At 41.1% G+C, this 16,146-nt stretch overlaps 1 protein-coding gene across 4 annotated transcripts in view; it reads right to left on the bottom strand.

Annotated features, from left to right (window-relative positions):
• smg7 (SMG7 nonsense mediated mRNA decay factor) overlaps window positions 1–9,446 on the bottom strand; it is a 151,021-nt gene extending 141,575 nt beyond the window's left edge. For all 4 annotated transcript variants that reach the window (XM_072273975.1, XM_072273972.1, XM_072273973.1 and 1 more), the window contains exon 1: window positions 9,083–9,446. In XM_072273975.1, the coding sequence (XP_072130076.1) occupies window positions 9,083–9,111 (29 nt within the window). In that variant the 5' untranslated portion in view covers window positions 9,112–9,446. The remainder of the gene's footprint in view (window positions 1–9,082) is intronic.
• Between the last annotated feature and the right edge of the window lie 6,700 nt (window positions 9,447–16,146).

The raw sequence follows: 16,146 nt of genomic DNA on the forward strand, positions 1-16,146 counted from the left end.
CACTGCACAACTGGGTTTAAATACAGGCAACGGCCACAGTACAGCCATTCAGGTTTCAGAAATTCATCCTTACAGAATTCACAAATTACTACCGAGAAATTTGTGATATAAAACAAAATTCACTCTCACACATTCCACCCCCACCCCCCCAAAGTTGTGTTCCCTAATGCTTGTGCAGATGAGGCGGCTTTGTGTTACAGAAACTGTGATACAGACTGCTTGCTAGGAACATAACACCCCCTACCCATCACATGGGTTCGCTAGCAGTAGAATTTCAAGTAAAGAAAGACTGTAAAGCTATAGAGTGGGAGTAACAGGTTTCAATTTACCTTTCTGAAGGTTTAAGGATAGGTTGGTTGGGGAGGAATTCTCTAAAATCCACAAGAGATCCCTGATTAGTATTTACACAGGATAGTACACTGCTAAATTCAGCTTCAGGAATGAATTGGTAAAAAGAAAATTTCTCAGTATGGGACCTCTTTGGGGAAAAATTATACATCAACAGCAAAATGGTAACTTTCCCCACTCTGCACATGCTTCTTGCTGTGGACGGGGGGGGGAGGGGGGGGAAACGGACTTCCACCATGTATTTTCTATCTCTTGTATTTTGATCCCCTGCAAAGTTTTAATCACTTTCTCTCACTTTTCTGTGCTTTCACCCATTTTAAGTTTACATGCTGCACGAAGATCACCTGTGATTAACATGCCTTCAATAAACTTTCATTCAGCAGCACCACCATTTGAGTCACTCATTCTCTCTTGACCTCCATACTATCAGTAACATTCCATTTGTTCTCTCCACCTCTGCCACACTTCTGCAGCTAAAAGCATGCTCTCGTCTATAATGGAGACACAAGAGATTGCAGATGCTGAAATCTGAAATATTAAAAAATCTGCTGGAGAAACCAGTCTAACTGCAGGGTTTTAACCTGATATGCTGACAATCCCTTTCCTCCAACAGATGCTGCTCAGCTCACTGAGCTCCTCAAGCAGATACAAGTTCACTCACAGATGCTACTTGGTACTGAGCGCTTTCTGTTTATATATCACATGAACAGGTTTTCAACAATTACGGAAATGGACATGGAACAGGTGGTATAAAAATATTCTATCTCTAGGCCAATTAGAATGAATTATGAAAGAATCAAGTAAAGATGGGCGAGTAATAAACAAGGTATTTTACCCAAACACAGCTTCTAAGATGACTAAAAATGTTGTTCTTAAAATGGAACAAAAAAGGAATCTAACAAACATACAGCCATAAATTTATACAGTATATAAACAGCCCTTTAGCTCAACCTGTCCATACTGACTATGCTTCGGAACATTTGCCTGTGTTTGGCCCATATCCCTCTGAAACTTTCTTATCCATGTACTTCTTGAAATGCCTTTTAAATGTTGTAATTATACCACTCCAAGTTCCACTACGCCAACCCTGTGCATGAAAAATTTGCCCAAGCTCCTTTTCAATCCTTTTAGATTTGGATTTCCCTGCCTGGGAGAGAAAAAAATACTGTAACTATTTAAGCCCCTCATGATTTTATAAGCCTTAAGGTCATCTCTCAGCCTCCTACATTCCAGGGAAAAAATCCTTGGCTATCCACTCTCTCTCCTTGTAGCTCAAGTTCTCTAGCTCCAGTAACATCCTTGTAATTTTATTTTGCACACATTCCAGTTTAGTGAGCAGAATTGTATGCAGTACTCCAAATGTAGCTGTAGCATGTTTTATGCAACTGTAACATAATATCCCAACTCCTGTACTCAATCTCCTCCAATGAAGCCAAACATGCCAACCAGCTTCTTCACCATCCCATCTGCTTGTGATGCCACTATCAAGAGACAACGTACCTGCATTAGACCCCTCTATTCTATAACACTCCCCAGGACCCTACCATTCACTGTGCAAGTCCTGCACTGGTTTGTCTTACCAAAATACAACAACTCCCATTTATCTGAATTAAACATTATCTGCCATTCCTCAGATACTTACTTGACCAAAACCCTACTGTATCTTAGATAACCATCTACAATGCCCACTGTAGCACCAATTTTAATGTCATCTCAAACTAACTAACCATGTCAAATCATTAATATAAAAATGATTAACAACAGTGAACCCAGCTCCAGTCCCTGCAGTCCTCCGCCTGAAAACCTAACTTCCACGACCACCACCAATAAGCCAATTTTCTATTTGTCTAACTCACCCTGGACCATAAATTGGCTGGTGTGCTCCAGACCATCCTCCCATGTTATATCTTATCTGTCCATATATACAATATCAATCACCCTGCCATTATCTATTTTCTGGATTAACTCTTCAAAAAAATCGAATCAAAATGGTGAGAATGAATGTGCCATACACAAAGCCATGCTAACCATTCCTAATCAGTCATTGCCTTCCAAATGCACGTATATCCTGTTGCTCAGAACCCCCTCCAGTAACTTATCAACCACTGACGTCAGCCTTCCCAGTCGGAAGTTTCCAGGCTTTTCCATTAGCTTTTCTAAATTAAAGGCACAACATTAGACACCCTTCAGCCTCCAGGTATCTCACCAGTGGCTACAAATAATACAAATATCTCCACCGGAGATGCCATAATTTATTCCTCTGCATCCCACATTGTCCTAGGATACATGTAATCAGGTCCTGGGGATTTATCTACCTCTATGCATTTTATGACCTCCAGTACCTCCTCTTCAGTAATATTCAAAGTAAAATTTATCAAAGTACATACAGTGGCATGTAAAAGTTTGGGCACCCCAGACAAAATTTCTGTTACTGTGAATAGCTAAGCGAGTAAATGATGACCTGATTTCCAAAAGGAATAAAGTTAAAGATGACACATTTCTTTAATATTTTAAGTAAGATTACTTTTTTATTTCCATCTTTTACAGTTTCAAAATAACAAAAAAGGAAAAGGGCCCAAAGAAAAAGTTTGGGCACCTTGAATGGTCAGTACCTAGTAACACCCCCTTTGGCAAGTATCACAGCTTGTAAGCGCTTTCTGTAGCCATCTAAGAGTCTTTCAATTCTTGTTTGGGGGATTTTTGCCCATTCTTCCTTGCAAAAGGCTTCTAGTTCTGTGAGATTCTTGGGCCGTCTTGCATGCACTGCTCTTCTGAGGTCTATCCATAGATTCTCGATGATGTTTAGGTCAGGGGACTGTGAGGGCCATGGCAAAACCTTCAGCTTCCACCTCTTGAGGTAGTTCATTGTGGATTTTGAGGTGTGTTTAGGATCATCATCCTGTTGTAGAAGCCATGCCCTTTTTATCTTCAACTTTTTTTTTTACAGACGGTGTGATGTTTGCTTCCAGAATTTGCTGGTATTTAATTGAATTCATTCTTCCCTCTACCAGTGAAATGTTCCCCGTGCCACTGGCTGCAACACAAGCTCAAAGCATGATCAATCCACCCCTGTGTTTAACAATTGGAGAGGTGTTCTTTTCATGAAATTCTGCACCCTTTTTTCTCCAAACATACCTTTGCTCATTGTGGCCAAAAAGTTCTATCTTAAATTCATCAGTCCACAGGATTGGTTTCCAAAATGCAACAGGCTTCTTTAGATGTTCCTTTGCAAACTTCTGATGCTGAATTTTGTGGTGAGGACGCAGGAAAGGTTTTCTTCTGATGACTCTTCCATGAAAGTCATATCTGTGCAGGTGTCGCTGCACAGTAGAACAGTGCACCACCACTCCAGAGTCTGCTAAATCTTCCTGAAGGTCTTTTGCAGTCAAACAGCGATTTTGATTTGCCTTTCTAGCAATCCTACAAGTAGTTCTCTCAGAAAGTTTTCTTGGTCTTCCAGACCTCAACTGGACCTCCACCGTTCCTGTTAACTGCCATTTCTTAATTACATTGTGAAATGAGGAAACGGCTCCCTGAAAATGCTTTATCTTCTTATAACATTCTCCTGCTTTGTGGGCATCATTTATTTTAATTTTCAGAGTGCTAGGCAGCTGCTTAGAGGAGCCCATGGCTGCTGATTGTTGGGACAAGGTTTGAGGAGTTGGGGTATTTATAAAGCTTTGAAATTTGCATCACCTGGCCTTTCCTAAAGATGACTGTAAACAAGCCATAGCCCTAACAAGCTAATTAAGGTCTGAGACCTTGGTAAAAGTTATCTGAGAGCTTAAATCTCTTGGGGTGCACAAACTTTGCATGGTGCTCCTTTCCTTTTTTTCACTATAAAATTCTACAAAACGAAAATAATACACTAATCTTGCTTAAAATGTTGAAAAGAATGTTTCAACTTTGACTTTATGACTTTTGGAGATCATCTTCTACTCACTTAACTATTCACAGTAACAGAAATTTTGACCAGGGTGCCCAAACTTTTGCATGCCACTGTACATGTCACCATATACAACCCTGAGATTTACTTTCCTGCGGACATACTCAGCAAATCCGAAGAATAGTATCTGTAACAGGATCAATGAAAGATCAGCCAGAGCCCAGAAGACAACAAACTGCAAATGCAAATATAAACAAATAGCAATAAATAACAAGAACATGAAATAATGAGATAAAGAGTCCTTGAAGTGAGATCATTGTTTGTGGGAACATCTCAATGGATGGGCAAGTGAGTGTAGTTATCCCCTTTTGTTCAAGAGCATTGTGGTTCAGGACAGTGGTCCCCAATCACTGGGCCGTGGACCAGTACCAGGCTGCAAAGCACGTGCTACCGGGCCGCGAGGAAACAATATGATTTGGCGATACGAAACGATATGAGTCGGCGGCACCTTTCCTCATTCCCCGTCACGCACTGTTGAGCTTGAACATAGGGTTGCCAACTGTTCCGTATTAGCCAGGACATCCCGTATATAGGGCTAAATTGTTTTTTTCCCATACGGGACCACCCTTGTCCCTTATTTCTCCCGCTAAGGTAGCGTTTCTACGAAACTGTTTGTAAGCCGAAATGGTGTAAAGCGAAGAAGCAAATACCAGTAATTTATATGGGAAAAATTTTTGAGCATTCCCAGACCCAAAAAATAACCTACCAAATAACACATAAAACCTAAAATAACATTATCATATCATTCCTGCTTTTACTATTTGTTAATACACCACCTATATAAAGTAGAAATAATGTAGGTACAGTGTAGTTTCACTTAACAGAATCAGGAAGACTAAGCCAAAACCGATTTGTAGAAAAAAAATCGGCACGTACACACATGCGCACACAGGTGCCCGCGCAAGGCTTCATGGTCATGGTAGGCTTTCTCGGGGTAAACACAAGAGTCCTGTATTTGATTGCTACTTTTGTTCCTTATTTGGGAGCGAGAAAGTTGGCAACCCGACTTGAACACCACCCCCCGACCCCCACTGGCCAGTCCGCAAGAATATTGTCAATTTTAAGCCCGTCGCGGTGCAAAAAAGGTTGGGAACCCCGGTTCAGGAGTAGTAATTGTTCTGAACCTGGTGGTGCGAGTCCTGAGGTTCTTGTACCTTCTATCTGATGACAGCAAAGAGAAAAGAGAATGGCCTGGTCGGTGGCAATCTCTGATGATGGATGCTGCTTTCCTGCAACAGTTTCATGTAGATGTGCTCAAAGTGGACTCGCTTCAAGATATACTACGTCAATTAAACAGAAGTCAAGATCAACATGGAAATATCTTTCATGCCATTGGAAAGGAGGGCATCGCCAATGCAGTATTTAAGAAGGTGAAGTGGTGATATTGAGTAAGGTAAAACTAATTGAAGAAGAAACAACCACCTTGATGGCTGACAATGCTTAATGTTGAAAAGTGACCACTTATGATGGGAAGCATTCCAGCTTACTGATAAAAGCAAGGGGAAAAATAAGGAACGTGCTACTTCTCCCAATCCTATAAAAGGGATGAAAGCCTACGAACATCACATTTGCAAACAAGGAAGAATAAATCTGACAACTACAAGCCATTCATCATTATGATGGTATGGAAAACCTTCAGAGGCAATAGCGCAGGACGAAACTAATTCACACCTACATTGTTATGGACTAACAAATGAAGGGTATGTGAGTTCTGTTGAAGGAAAATGATGTTTTAACAAATACTCCAACTAACAGGCATATAGCAGAGAACTTTTTTTTAAATTAAATTTCATGGAAATTAATGAGTGCCATTCCCAGGAAATGATATTTTTAGTTCTTAATGACTTGAACTTCAGAACACACATCAAAGTCAAATGTAATAGACAATGAAGAGGAAGTGAGGCAAAGTGACAATGGCGAAATGAACAAATGGAAGATAAAATTAATGCAGTTAAGTGTGAAAGGATGCACTTTAGCAGGACAAGTGAGTGATCAACTTACAATCAATGCACTATGATACTACCAAAATTATAATGCCAAGAGACCTTTTCCCTGGAGCCTGAAGGTGAACGGACAGCCACAATGAAAACTTCTATCAAGTTTGAAAAACTATTCATGAAGCTAATCGGTGAAAACCAACTATCAATCAGTAAAAACCAACTAAACCCTTAATGATTCTGTTGGCAAGAATCTGTAGTCTCAAAACACAATATTCATTTCCCAATACCCTGCAGACCAACACTTGGGTCTCTAAGAATTATTTTGCTCCATGCCTTCTCTGACCTCATTCAAACATTAACCGTCGGCTGAACGTAAGAAGGATTGAACAAGTATCAACGGACAATTTGACTGAATAGACAACAAACAGCAACGTCAATGCAAAACATTCAAGAGCCTGCAGTCTTACCTGACAAAGTAGGAATACAGTTATGGGAATCAGGAGCCAAATCATGCATTCCAAGGCATTTTGTTCCTGAACAAGTATCTTTAACTGGGTTGTCAGTTTGGAAACATAACCCTTCATTAACAATAGTACAGTATTCACCCCATTCACCAGTTTCCCAGTAGTAAAGCAGACTTAACCAACCCACTCCAAATGAAACCAGGACACATCATTACCAATGGACTGGCTGACCACATTTATGCAGTGCAAGATCTTAATACTGCCCATCTTCAACATGACCCAGCCACTTCTTCATCAATATTTCCCCTACACCCCATGACCTCAACCACTGACAAGAATCTAAACTGAAAGAAAGTGGAGATATCCAATTTTCTTCCCAATTATTATATATGACTTTGCCCATACACCTCTAATGTTTTACCATCACCAAGTCAAAATTATGAAATATTCTAATTTTTTTGTTTGAACATTATAGAGTAATATCGCAAAATTGAATCTCTCTACCCATATGCAGAGTGCATGACAGACCGTGGGGCTGGAATGACAAAATATTGTTTTAAGAATGCTCAAATTATTTCAAAATCTGATGAAAAATATCTATGCAATATGTACTGATTAAAAACATTATATTGTCAAAAATAAAAGATTGTTTTGATAGAGCAATGGGAGAACTCCATGGCAAAACAATGAAAAATTCTGGTAGTTTTCTGTGGACTTTTTTCAAATATGCCAAAGTACTATTTTCCTTTTTACAATTTCCACGTCAATGCAATACAAAGTGACGTGCCAATTTAAAAACTAAGGTGTCGTCCACTGGTTGTCAATCATATTGACAATCACACAAAAGTGAGGAAACACAGAATACAAAATGGTTATTCAACTCATTAAGACAAATTGGACAACATGCCCTTTAGTCCAACCAAACACCTGACAAAAATGTTCTAAACACTATCTGGAAAATTGCTAAATAGTTATCTCTGCTGTTGACTTAAGAGTGTCTGATTTTCACACCATTTATTTCCTTTGAAGAGGAAAGAAAATTTTGATTACATTTCTAATCTAGCTTCTAAACTTCACAGAGCAATGGAAATCCATGGCATTTATCCAGCTCACTTTGCAATGGCTCCTTCAACTCTCAGCTTGAAAGTCTAAAACATATTTCTCCCCACAGAAAGCTGCTAGAAAATGTGTTATTTCAAATGATCAATTCTTAGAAGAAATGTCTATATCATTTCTATAAAATAACTACTTGACAAAAGTTTACATGTTATTTACAGCTGCCTCTCCAAGAAATACAAAAATCGTACATCGTGTGGACCACTGGAAAGATTTAATTTGTTCTGGGCACTTTTTGATTTCTTTGATCTCTGTTGATCATGGGAATAAACTTTTGACAGCAATATGCAATATAACAAAATACAAATCAATTTAAGCTTTTGTAAGACAGCAAAACACTGCAAGGTAGGGGAGTAAATAATAGTATAATAAATTGGACTTGCATTTCATTAATCTTGGAAAGCAGTAGTCACATTCAGGTGGGAGCAGAGTAAATAGATCAGTATATTATTTCCCCAAGCATGGAATAAGATACTTCAAATTAAGTGTTTTGCATAAATGAATTGCTACAGCATAAATGTTTAAGCGTCTGTTGACTCCATTCCCTTGGGTTTTAATCATTCATCTAAACTACATACTTTTAACATCTTCTCACCATTCTCCATCTCACCTGTCAAAAATTTCAGCAATGAAGTTACGTGAACACAAACATATTAACCAGTGCAAGATAATAAAACACGCTGCATGCCCTAAGTCACCTTCTCTTGCAGAACTCCCAATCTCATCCGATTTAACACACCAGACCACTCTCCAGACAAGTAAATTTCTTTTACTTATCCTTATACCGTTTCTAATACTAATTAGGGATATGAAAAGGACAGCACCAGAAGATATTTACTTTCTGAAACCATGTGTACGTAGTAATACTATCGTGTGTATGTGTCTGTCTGCGTAGAGGTTACCAGGACTATGACCCAGGACAAGAGCCAAACCCCACCTCCCAACTCTAGCATCGGTGATGGGGGGGGGGGGGGGGGGGGGAGTTCAAACATTATTTGGCAAGTCGCGGCGCGCATGCCCCGACCTGGTGCCAGAGATGGCAGCTCTGTATTTGGTACCGGGGAGGACGAGACGAGAACACTAAGCAACCGCACGGCTTCCACACGCTCCGTTTACCTAGTGCGGAAACCGAGAGCGGGGCTCAGGCCTGATGCCGAGAAGGCGAATAATAACCCATCATTCTACCTACCCCAACATCCCCGGTCAAACACCTCCCACTGCTCCGGCCGCCATTAGCAACAGGCCCGAGCCCCGCTCCAGCCTCTCACCGTAAATACTGCGCGCAGAGCGTGTTCATTCTTCCTGGCTAAAGCCCAGCAGCAGCCGCCATGTAATCTCCCGAGTGCTGAACGATCCGGATACCGTCGGCGAGGAGGAGGTTAAACTCATAGCTCGGCGCTGGATAGAGGGCGGAAAAAAAATAAAACCGTCAAAATAATTGCCAAAAAAAGAGAGCCGCCTCGGGAGAGGGTGGGCTGGCGAGCGGTGGTGTGCAGGCCGTCGGCGGGTTAGGGGCGCCGGGTGTCGCTCAGCGCGCTGCCCAGAGGCCGCTTTCGGCTCGCTGCTGCTGCTGCTGGTGGCGGCGGCTGCTTCATCGGTGTCACCACCGACACCGTCCCCCCCGTTCCTCCGCCCCCTCCTCCATCCCACTCACTTCCGGCTCCTAACCGGTGCAACCCGCATTGCCATCCGGCGGAAACACGCACACAACTCGCCAAAGATTAGCAAGCAACATTTCCTCCCTCCTTCCAAGGGATAAATACATTGCAAACGTCGAGAAGAGGAGTTTGGTAGAAACCTGTTCACTTGGAAGAGTATCGTGGACGTAGATTTGTACAGAGTTTGCATCTTATTTTGGACTTGTTTTGTGCCTACTGTTGTTTTGGCATGCTTTTATTCTGAAGTTTCTCAATTTAGAAACGAACAGGGCTCAATAACTAGCAGATTTCGAGCCATAAAGTTGGTCAGTTCAACTGTCATTCCAGAAACAAGACTAGGTGATGTTCCAAATAGGGGCAGTGCTACACTTCTAATGATGATATATTTTAGATAAACCATTAAAATAAAGTACTAGGTGTAAAAATTCTCGTATTTCGACTAATATAACTAAGCTTCTTCGCCTAAAGATTTTTCCATAGAACAAGGAAAGTGCAGTGTAGCACAGGAACAGGATGCACCATGTTTTCACCCACCATGATGCTAATCGAAACTAATTCCATTTACCTGCATGTGTTTGGGATCCTGTGCCCTGCCTGAGCCTTGGTCCAGCCTCTCATTGTAAATACTGGGCGTGTGTTCACTCTTCCTGCCTAAAGCCTGGCACCGCATTCCAGCCACTGACACGTCTGTGTTTAAAACAAAACTGAGCTCACACACTCCCTTTAAACTTTTCACGTCCCTTTAAACCTGTTCCCTCATATTGACATTTCCACACTGAGAAATAGGCTCCACCCTATCTGTGCCTCTTATAATTGTATGTACTTAGATCCGATTGCTCCTCGGCCTCCAATGCCCCACTTAAGATAATCCAAGTTTGTCCAAACTTGTGGCAACATGATCCAATCTAAGCACCGTTATGGGGAACCTTTTCTGTGCCCTCTTCAAAAGTCTTCACATGTCCCCTATAGTGAAATTAACATAAGTGCATACAGTACTCCAAATCAGGCCTAACTAAAGTTTTACACAGATGCAGTTGCGTACTGTGTTATTCAGAGGGGAAGCTCACTGTGTGCCTTTTTTGCCACTTGTTCATATGTGATGCACTTTCAAGAAGGTATGGACTTGCACCACAACAGCTCCCCGTACATCAATGTTCCTAAGAATTCTGCCACTTGCTGTATCCTTTCCTCTTGTATTTGACCTCCCATAGTGGAGCACCACTAGTCAGACCTCCAGTCAGAGAAACACCCCTCCAATACATCCCTCTGTCTTGGATGACCAATCCAATTTTATACCCAACTAATCAACTTACCATCGAGGTCATTCTTCTGGACCAGCCTGCATGGTGTACCTCATCAATTGCTTTTCATACATGTAATATCAAATCCCTTCCCTTGTAACTTCCTCAAAAACCTTAATCATATTAGTGATCAGGACCTCCCCCACACTGCTGACTTTTCTCAGCATATCCATACTTTTCCAAGTGAAAGTAAAACCAGTCCATATGAATTTTCACGAATTCCCCTACCAGCCATGTCAGGCTCACAGGCCTAGAATTGTTTGTCCCTGTTCCCCTTCTTAAATAAACCATTCACCAGTCCTCTGGGACCTCGCCTGACTTAATAGATGACTAGATAATGTACAGTAGACCTGTCTATGCATGGGGCTTCGCTCTGCAAATATACTGTGCACATGCCCAAAGACAGGACCGAAAGAAGCTATTGAAAGTTGTAAACTTAGTCAGCTCCATCCAAGACATCTTCAAGGATGTCTCGGAAAGACGACATCCATTATTAAAGTTCCCCGTCACCTAGGACATGCCCTCTTCTCATTGTAACCATCAAGTAGAAGGTACACTCACAACACGCTGGAGGAACTCAGCAGGTCGGGCAGCACCCCTGGAAACGATCAGTCAACGTTTCGGGCTGGAACCCTTCATCAGGACTGAAGAGGGAAGGAGCAGAGGCCCTATAAAGAAGGTGGGGGAAGGGTGGGAAGGAGAAGGCTGGTAGGTTCCAGCTCACCTGTTGCTTCTGATTCTCTTCAATAGAATCAATTATACCAGTAAAAGCGTAAAATAGCCTCTTCGCTGCATCATTTGCTGTGAGTCCTTCTTAAAGTTACCACTGGTTTGCTGCTGTGCATGGTGTCTCACACACACACAACCATCGCATTCATCTCTGCAATTGGATAGCACTCCTTTTCAATATCATTTAAATCTGTACTCTTCAATAAATGCCAAGTCAAGATTGCACTATACCTTGCCCTTCCTAGATAGCATTCTCCTGGTCTTATGTTGATATTCCACATCTATTTGCATCTTCCATCCATTTCCCTCTATCTTCCATTATCTTACATATCCTAAAAACTTCCCTGTCGGCTCCATAGGTACAAAGATTTGCTAATGAAAATTATTCAGTTGTGTATTTCTATTCCTGTGGGAATATCTTGTCTACTCAATTTACTAGTAGCCCTGATTGAGCAAGCGCAATTTTGAGGAGATGGAAATTTTAGTCAGTAATGGGTGTCCAGCAACGGGACGGATAAAAGACATAACAAAGTGAGTTAATGTGGAATAAAAACAGAAGTATTTAGAAGCTGAGACTGCAATTGAGGAAAAATAAACAAAGCTAGTTTTCAGGTTAATGATCTTTTGCCAAAGTTAGATTTTCATTCATCTTGTTTATCTTGTTCATCCAATTTTGATGAAAAGTCTGCTGAAATGAATGACATTTTTTGACTTTTATTTCAAAAAGTAGAGGTGTTTTTTTTTAAAATACAAGCTGCATACTTTCACATGATGATTTCAGCTCCCTTACCAGAGAGAGGGTGGAACGTATTCTATTTCCCAGTTTATTGGGCTGCTTCAACAGGTTTTTTTTTTGGTTTACTTTCACAATATCTGCTGCAGGCTTTGCCAGCATCCCCAGATGTTTGTTGCTGTTGTTTTAGTACTAGTTGTGAGTTTGGCCAATGAACAAAGGCTTTGACAAACATTCCCGAGGTATGCACTCAGTGTTTCCCAGCCAGTAAAGCCTGTGAGATGGCAGCATAGTCTGTACAAAGTGAGAATGGCTGTCTCTTGATATTCTCTCACTTGTTGATCTCAAGTGATTCTAAAGACTCTTCTAAGACATAGAAGATAGAAACTGTTCAATTTCTGCCCCCTGCTTGCATATATGACCCAGCTTTCACACCTGTAAAGAATAGTCCACATCTTGCAAATGTGACTCCATTCTTTAAGAAGGAAAAGGGGCAAAAAACAGGAAATTCTCAGCCAGTTATCCTGCGTTCGGTGGTTGGCAAGATATTGGAGTCCATTATTAAGGATGAGATTTGGGAGTACTTGGAGGCACATGATAAAATAGGCCAAAGTCAGCACAGTTTCCTAAATGATCATCTTGCCTGACAAATCTGGTGGAATTCTCTGAGGGAATAACAGGCAGGATAGACGATGAAGATTCAGTGGATGTTGTTTGCTTTAGTTTTCAGAAGGCCTTGGACGAAGTGCCGCGCATGAGGCTTCTAAACAAGTGCCTATGGTATTACAGAAAATATACTAGCATGGATAGAATGTTGGCTGACTGGTAGGAGGCAAAGAGTGAGGAATAAACATAGAAAACCTACAGCACAATACAGGCCCTTTGATCCACAATGTTGTACCGAACATGTACTCACTTTAGAAATTACCTAGGGTTACCCATAGCCCTCTATTTTTCTGAGTTCCATGTACCTGTCCAGGAGTCTCTTAAATGACCCTATTGTATCCGCCTCCTCCACTGTCGCCGGCAGCCCATTCCACGCACTCATCACTCTCTGCTTAAAAAAAACATACCCCTGACATCTCCTGTGTACCTACTTCCAAGCACCTTAAAACTATGCCATCTCATGTTAGCCATTTCAGCCCTGGGAAAAAGCCTCTGACTATCCACATGATCCATACCTCTCATCATTTTATACACCTCTATCAAGTCATCTCTCATCCTCAGTCGCTCCAAGGAGAAAAGGCCGAGTTCACTCAACCTATCCTCATAAGACATGCTCCCCAACCCAGGCGGCATCCTTGTAAATCTAGGGGTCTCCTTTTCTGGTTTGGCTGCTGGTGACCAGTGATGCTTCACAGGGGTTGGTGTTGGGAACGGCTTCTTTTCACATTATACATCAATGGTTTAGATGGCGGAATTAATGGCTTTGTGGCCAAGTTGGTGGATGATACGAAAAAAAGGGGAGGAACAGGTAACGTTGAGAAAGCAGGGACTCTGCAAAAGAACTTAGACAGTTTGGTGGAATGGTTAAAGCAGAGGCAGATGGAATATAGTGTAGGGACGTGTATGGTCACGCCCTTAGGTAGAAGGCATAGACTAGTTTCTAAATGGGAGAAAATTCAGAAATTAGAGATGCAAGAGGACTTGGGATTCTTTGTACAGGATTCCCTAAACATTGCCATGCAAGTTGAGTTGGTGGTAAGGAAGGCAAATCATTTTGAAAGGACTAAAACTTAAAAACAAGGATGATAATGCTTAGGCTTTGTTAGGCATTGGGTAGACCATACTTGGAATAATATGAGCAGTTTAAGCTCCTTATCTAACAGTTGACTTATGATGAGCAGGTGATGGCTCTGGGCCTTTACTCACTGGCATTTAGAAGAATGAAGGGGTACTTCATTGAAACCTATCAAATATGGAAAGGCATAGATAGGGTGGATACGGAGAGGATATTTCCTATAGTGAGGAAATCCAGGACCAGAGAATACAGCCTCAGAATAGAAGGACGTCCTTTTAGAACAGAGATAAGGAAGAATTTCTTTAGCCGGAGGGTGATGAATCTGTGGAATTCATTGCCAGGGATGGCTGTGGAGTGCAAGTCATTAGGTATATTTAAAGTGGAGGCTGATAGATTCTTGATTAGGAACGGCAACAAAGATTACAGGGTGAAGGCAGGAGAATGGGGTTGATAGGGATAATAAGTCAGCCATGTTGGAATGATGAAGCAGATTTGATGGGTCAAATAGCCTAATTCTGTTCCTACGTCTTATAGTCTTATCATATATTCTGTATGTTATTATTATATGAAGTAAGTTTGCCACTGTGGCACAGACATTGCAGTTTACACATGACATGATTTATCAAATCTAAGTTGACTAACAAGAACTGAGTCAAGATAACAGAAGTCATTTGCATTGTCCAGAATGGTGAACTTCATGACATGACAACTGTTGCAAATGAAACTGGTTGCCATATTGCCATGCCCAGATAGATTCTGGCATCGGATACTTTGTTCCTTGTGATCTGGGGTTCATCAAGTGAGATGGAGAGGAATGCAGCTTCATCAGCAGAGAATAGAACGGTAGCACGTCTTTTGTTCTGAAATTGTCAGATGTCAGCAAGCATCCCAAATCTCTGGCCATTAGCATCATTTGATAGAGACTGAAATGTATGTTAATGTTTGCCCATAAACACTTTACATCAATTAACATTAGGACTCCAGTAGAAAGCATAATTTGTTCACTTTACTTGGAATCCTATTCTGATTCATTTTTATTCATTTTAAATCAGCTGAAATAGACATGCAACTGAAGATGAGAACTGGTAGCATACTCCTCGTAGAATCTAATTAATATTAGGGAATGTTCTTGTGTTGTGATACAGTGCTCATAATAAGGAATCATGTTGCAATTACAAACTCAACAGAACATAAATATATGTTTCTGGCTAAAAATATTCACCTTCCAGCTGTGTCTGGTTATAGATGCCATTTGGACCAAATGCAGGAGCATGGATTCATCTTTACCGAATGGATTGGAAAGTCACTGGTTCACATTTCTAAAGGTTTGTGAATTGCAAAAGCATTGCCTTGAATTTATAAAGATCAGTATTTTGCCCTAATTAATAGTGTACACATCCATTAGTCGTAACGGAAGGCAATACTTGTTGGAAAAGCAGACTTGGTGAATAAATTTGATATCAAATCCTTTCCTCAGCCATTGAGTATTGAGCATTAATCCTGTAAAACAGATAAACCTTATTAATGTCAGGATTTTAAAAGATTTAGCATCATATTTCAAGTGCCCTGTGGTGTGGGTGGAAGGAAATTCAAATCAATCACATCAACAACACACACAAAATGCTGGAGGAACTCAGCAGATCAGGCAGCATCTATGGAGAGGAAACAACAGTCGATATTTCTGTCCAAAATCCTTCATCAGGACTGGAAAGGAAGGGGGAAGAAGACAGTATAAGAAGGTGGGGGAAAGGCAATGAATATAAGTGATTGTTGAAACTAAGTGAGGGTGAAGTTGGGTGGATGGGGGAGGAGGGATGAATTGAGAACGTGATTGGTGGAAGAGGCGAAGGGCCATTGAAGAAAGAATCTGATAGGAAGGGACAAGGAACCAGACGTTTTGGAAATTATATTTCTCGCACATCACAGCTGGCTTTCTTTCAGCCTCAAGAAGGAAACACAGAAGGAAACACAGGAATTCCCAGACCCTCATTGTCATTCTTAAGCTGAATTTCCAGCAACTGCAGAACCTCTTGTGTTTATGATCCACGTCCTATATTGTGTTCACACCAGAAACACCACATCTTCATGTTCTGCTTGTCATTCTTGTTTTGAGAAATCCCTCTTTTTGTGCTGTAGCCACAAAACCATTACCAACAACCACTGGATTTGC

Source organism: Mobula birostris, chromosome 12 (genome assembly GCF_030028105.1).
Source record: "Mobula birostris isolate sMobBir1 chromosome 12, sMobBir1.hap1, whole genome shotgun sequence".
NCBI lineage: Eukaryota > Metazoa > Chordata > Chondrichthyes > Myliobatiformes > Myliobatidae > Mobula > Mobula birostris.